We start from the raw sequence: 6,000 nt of genomic DNA on the forward strand, positions 1-6,000 counted from the left end.
CAACAGCGACAGGTGGCTGGTGGCTACTGTATTAGACAGGACCAACTCAGGACCTTGCTATCGTCACAGAAAATTATATTGGAGAGCCATGCTTTAGAGTCTAGAGGAACTAGGCCCTGCACTCCAGCCAGGGGGACAGAGCGAGACTCCGTCTCAAAAAAAAAAAAGTAGAGTCTAGATGAACTATTCCTTGTCACCCATTCTTAACATCTTCAAGGCTCCCATGAGTCCAGAGAACTTAGTTCTTTTTAGAGTGCCTCGGAAGCCACCCTCTGGGGAGGAGGTGAGATGCAGGGATGTCTGATGCCTGGTTACTCCAGACTATGAGAAAGAGCCCAGTCTCCAGTTCTCCTGATCTGGTCTCTTGGGTCACAGCCAGATGTGTGTGTATGGGAACCTACTTGCGCAGTTCTGGGCTGCTTTGCTGCTCTCGGTTCTCCCAGGGACCCCAGCTCTGGTTGCTGAGGGAGAAAAGCTCTCTGTCAGTGGCTAGGAACCCCTGAGGTCTGGGCTTCCCAAACTGATCTCTAGAGTTGGGGAGTCTCTTCTTTTACAGGCCTCTAATTTTCCTAGGTGTCCCTCCTCCTTAATTTTCTTATCCATGGACTTAGGCCTATCCCGTCCTGGAGACAGACCAAGGGCAGAAAGAATGTAAGAAGTCCAGGCCGGGCACAGTGGCTCATGCCTGTAATCCCAGCACTTTGGGAGGCTGAGGCGGGAGGATCATCTGAGGTCAGGAGTTCGAGACCAGCCAGGCCAACATGGTGAAACTCTGTCTCTACTAAAAATACAAAAAATTAGTCAGGTGTGGTGGCAGGCACCTGTAATCCCAGCTACTCGGGAGGCTGAGGCAGGAGAATCGCTTGAACCCGGGAGGCAGAGGTTGCAGTGAGTGGAGATCACGCCACAGCACTCCAGTCTGGGTGACAGTGTGAGACTCCGTCTCAAAAACAAAACAAAACAAGACTTTGAGATCCCTGCCATGACTCAGGTAGCAGTGACCTGAGGTGGGCATCACTAACATGTATGTCTCTTCTATGAGTCAAACGTCCATTTCTGGGTCACTATCTGTGTGCTCCTGCCTAACACTACCACCTTTGGGATTCCAAGATGCACCCCCCCACCCCACCCAGTCAGGGAACCCCTTTCCAGCACCTCCCTGGCTCAGCTGTGCAACTTTTCTAGGCGGTACTCTCCTCATCCCCAAAATGAGGAAGTTATAATTACATGGAAAAACTCTAGTAGATCTAAGTGACCAGGGCTCCTGTATCACACAGGGATGCAGGGGTCCCTATCTCTCCCCAGGCCCTAGAGTGTGTCCCTCATTACTTTTTTTTTTTTTTTTTTTGAGATGGAGTTTTGCTCTTATCGCCCAGGCCGGAGTGCAATGGCACGATCTCAGCTCACTGTACCCTCTGCCTCCTGGGTTCAAGTGATTCTCCTGCCTCAGCCTCCCGAGTAGCTGAGATTACAGGCATCCACCACCACGCCCGGTTAACTTTTGTATTTTTAGTAGAGACAGAGTTTTGCCACGTTGGCCAGGCTGGCCTTGAACTCCTGACCTCAGGTGATCCACCTGCCTCAGTCTGCCAAAGTGCTGGGATTACAGGTGTGAACCACCGCACCCGGCCCATCCCTCATTATTGTTTGCGACTCAGAGCCATCCTATTACCGGTCTCAAACCCCAAGGAATGTTTGAGTGGGGTTGACATGGGCATGAAAAGAGACAGAATAATCTATCTCCAGAGGAACTACAACTTCCATCAGGCACTACTTCAGCCGAACAGGAAAGGATGTGGGGGCGTGGCTCCTACGCCCTAGTAGAGCGGGAAACTACAACTCCCAGGATAACGCGGGATCTCAGCAGGGCTAAAGGAGTGACTGAGCTCTGACTGGCGACCCGACCCGGCAGAAACCACCCCGACGGCCTCCAGAAAGGGGCGTGGCCGAAAATGTAGGGGCGTGGCCAGGTGGGCATCAGGAAGAAGTAACCTGTTGAATCTATTTCTCCTCCCCACCCTTACTGCTTCCCATAAGGGGGAAGCCGCTGACCAATAAGCCTCTTCCAAAAAAGAAGTAAAGGGAGGTAGACAAGGGGCGGTGGCGGAGCCTGGCTACTGCGTTCCGTGGGAGGCGCAACAGTTACTTTCTACCTGCTGAGTTCGGTGAACCAGTTCATGCGGGCGGGGAACTGCATATGAGAAAAGGGCCAGGATAGGGGAGGTATTTATTTGTTCATTTTGAGGACTAAATTTAGAATCCATCATCTACAGACCCATTTGTAGCTTGTGTCTGGGGCACTCTCTCTGCCTCAGAAAGAGGGAAGAACGGGGACGACTTTTTGGCAGCAAAGGAAAGGCCCGTCTAGGCCACCTCCCTTCCGTGTTTTCCCTAGCCCAAAACGATAGAACCGCATGGCTTCCGCGGTCTGGGGGAGTGCCCCCTGGTGGGGCCCGCCGCCCCCGGCCCCAGCTCGGCCGCTCACGGACATCGACTTCTGCTCCGGGGCGCAGCTGCAGGAATTGACCCAGCTGATCCAGGAGCTGGGTGTGCAGGAGAGCTGGAGTGACGGGCCCAAGCCCGGAGCCGATCTCCTCCGGGCCAAGGACTTTGTCTTCTCTTTGCTTGGTAAGTAACCCTACTTGCCTTTGGGAACTCACAGCTCTCAGCCTCACTACGCCCCCGCCCCCGCCCCGGCTTTGGGCGACACCCTCACGATCCGTTCCCTTTTTTTAGGTCTAGTTCACCGCCGGGACCCTCGCTTTCCTCCCCAGGCAGAGCTCTTGCTGCTTCGTGGTGGGATTCGCGAGGGCTCCCTGGATCTGGGGCATGCACCCCTGGGTCCCTACGCCCGAGGACCTCACTACGATGCCGGCTTCACACTCCTAGTGCCCATGTTTTCACTGGACGGCACTGAACTGCAACTGGACCTGGAATCCTGTTACGCACAGGTCTGCCTCCCAGAGCTGGTGTGCGGAACCCCCATCCGGGAAATGTGGCAGGATTGCTTAGGACCCCCAGTCCCAGGAGCACGTGATTCGATCCACCGAACGGAGAGCGAAGAAAGTTCCAAGGACTGGCAAAGCTCTGTAGACCAGCCGCACAGCTACGTCACTGAGCACGAGGCGCCAGTGTCTTTGGAAAAATCACCTAGTGACGTTTCATCGTCCGAGTTGCCTCAGCATGACGTAGTCGACCTTGGCTCTACCGCGCCTTTGAAAACACTGAGTAGTGACGTCACCAAGGCAGACGTCGAAAGCCCGGTCCCAAAGCCGTCCGAGGCTCGGGAAGCGTGGCCCACATTATGTCCCTCCCAGGTGGCTGCCTGGTTCTTTGCTACGCTGGCGGCGGTCGCCGAGTCTCTGATCCCTGTCCCGGGTGCTCCGCGTCTGGTGCACGCAGCTCGCCACGCGGGTTTCACCACCGTCCTCCTGGCTACCCCTGATCCCCCTCGCCGCCTCCTGCTCTTCGACCTGATCCCAGTGGTATCCGTGGCCGGCTGGCCCGAGGGGGCTCGGAGCCATTCATGGGCTGGTCCTCTGGCCTCTGAGTCGGCTTCCTTCTACCTGGTGCCCGGTGGCGGCACCGAGCGACCGTGCGCCTCCGCCTGGCAGCTCTGTTTCGCCCGCCAGGAGCTGGCGCTCAAAGCGCGCATACCAGCGCCGCTGCTACAGGCGCACGCGGCGGCCCAGGCGCTACTGCGCCCGCTGGTGGCCGGGACCCGGGCAGCGGCGCCCTACCTCCTGAGGACGCTGCTGTACTGGGCGTGCGAGCGGCTGCCCGCGCTCTACCTGGCGCGGCCAGAAAATGCGGGCGCCTGCTGCCTCGGGCTGCTAGACGAGCTGAGCCGAGTGCTCGAGGCCGGGACTTTGCCTCACTATTTTCTGAACGGCCGAGAGCTCCGTACCGGGGACGGCTCCGCTGCGCTGCTCGGAGAATTGGCCCGGCTCCGTGGGGACCCTGCCCGGGCCCTCCGTGCCGCGGTGGAGGAGGCCAAGGTGGCCCGCAAAGGGGGTGGTTTGGCGGGCGTGGGGGGCGGGGCCCATTAAAGACGCTGTTCCTACCAGTGGAAAGTGCCTCTGAGGGCGAGCGAGACGTGGGGGGCACAGCTCGCCCCTCGCCTGGGGGACTGTGTGCCCTGGGCCTGAAGCCCCCCTTCTGGAAGGCCTCCCTGTTGGTTGCTCCTCTAGGACCACCCGCCTGCCGCGGCACAGGTTGCCGCATTCCAGCCTCGCTACTCTCCACATCTGTGGCCAGCACTCCGCCCAGGGGCAGCTTCCAGAAACCGTCTGTCCCCAGTTCTTTTGGTCATTTCTCTTAAGGGTCAATAGAAATGGGAGAAACATATTTGCTGACCAAATGCAGAAAGGAGTTATGGAGACCAGGGTCTGATCAATTTGGCTGACACACAAAGGCAGAGAGATATGAAGGAGGCCGGATTTCGCCCGAGGCTGGATCTCGCCACCACCCCTCCTCCATCTCTCCAGTTCTTCCCCCACTTTCCTCGTGCTGTTCTGTCTTCGCTAACATCCCGGCCAGTAGGGTCCCTCTCCATTCTCCCAGCGTCCGCCATTCCATCTCCCTTGGGCCCAACCTCTCCTTCCTATCCAGAGGTGCGTTCGAGAGGCCTTCTTGTCCCTCCTTTTCTGAAGGCTGAGACGTGCGGCCTTGCCTCGGCTTTGCCTGCTTGTAAGACACAGTCCGCACTCTCTACCTCCAAGGAACCCCGGGGTTCCTCCTGCCCGGCTTCACCCTCCTATTTCCCAGCGTCTCCGCCCCCTGCCCCGCCCCCGGGCCGGCTCTCCGAGGAGGGGGAACTGCTGTCGCCGCCGCCGCCGCCTCAGCTTCCCACAGCCGCTGCCGCTGCCGCCGCTGCCGCCGCTCTGCCTGGTCCAGCCACCGGCCCAGTGCTCTGACTTCGCCGGACCGGGGAGCTCTGCAGAGACACCCTCACTCCTTCCCGAGGGTCCGGGACGCCTAGCCGGGCGTGGGGGGAAGCTCCGTTTGCGGGGGACAGGGAGGGAGGAGCCTGGAGCCGAAGCCAGCGCCACCCGTCGCCGGATCAACAGGACAGGACAGGTTGAGGGGCGTCGGGGAAAGGAAGAGGGGGTGCTATAGGCAATCCCGGGGAGGACGAGGAAGCCCTGTCGCAGGAAGCTGTGATCCGCTCTGACTTGTAGGGGGCCTGTTCACATTTGGGGACTGGTGACAACGTGGGTGCACTCCTCTCTCGGGGGGGCTGGTTAGATTGGAGGGCGTGGGATCTAAACAGCACCAGCTGTCCCCAAGAAAATTTAAGGGGCAGCCAGGGGAGAAAAAAAACAAACACGGATGCTCCTCATGTTGAGGTGGCGGAAGGCCCTCCAGACAACTACCTGGTGTATCTACTAGGAAGGGTGGATTTGGAGGTGACTTCAAAAGGAGCGGAGGGTGTGAAGGTGAGGAAAGGGTCTTGGCCGCTAGAATTCTATGCTACTAGACATGGGGGTGACTTGGTGAAAAAGCTGTTATCCAGCCAGAGGGTCTGGGAGCCCCGTCTTACTGAATCTGGGCAACCTGGATATTCTGAGACATATTTTGGGGAGAGTTCAGTGAAAAAAGTGGGGGATCCCCTCCATTTAGAGTGTAGCAAAGGAAAAACACCAAGGTTGGCTTCCTTCCTGACACTGGCAGTGCCCCAGTAGGGGTGGGATGAGCGAATATCCCCAAAGCGAAAGTCCCACACCCTGTAGATTACAAGAGTGGATTTGGTAGGAGTGTGCCCCAAAATACAGTGGAAAGGTGCCTGGAGATATTTTAACCACGTCTTGGAAATTTGGGTGGTCTTGGTTTTGGGATAGGTGAAGTGGGGACAGACACTGGAGAGGAGGGAAAGGGGACATTTTCAGTAGGAGACAAAACTCGAGATCCTGGGATCCACTGAGGAGTACATAGGCTGCTGGATCTGGTGGAGCCAGTACTGGGCCCAAGGGTGGCAACTGGCTGCTGTGGAGGGGCTTA

At 57.9% G+C, this 6,000-nt stretch overlaps 1 protein-coding gene across 1 annotated transcript; it reads left to right on the plus strand.

The window, feature by feature from the left end:
• The first annotated feature begins 1,973 nt into the window (after positions 1–1,973).
• On the plus strand, positions 1,974–4,218 carry TMEM102 (transmembrane protein 102). Its single transcript, XM_017850648.1, has 2 exons — positions 1,974–2,628; positions 2,737–4,218. Exons 1-2 carry the CDS (start codon positions 2,415–2,417, stop codon positions 4,047–4,049), a joined length of 1,527 nt encoding a protein of 508 aa, XP_017706137.1. The 5' UTR covers positions 1,974–2,414; the 3' UTR covers positions 4,050–4,218.
• The last annotated feature ends 1,782 nt before the right edge of the window (positions 4,219–6,000 follow it).

This window comes from Rhinopithecus bieti, unplaced genomic scaffold (assembly GCF_001698545.2).
Source record: "Rhinopithecus bieti isolate Rb0 unplaced genomic scaffold, ASM169854v2 scaffold_32008, whole genome shotgun sequence".
Taxonomy (NCBI): Eukaryota; Metazoa; Chordata; class Mammalia; order Primates; family Cercopithecidae; genus Rhinopithecus; species Rhinopithecus bieti.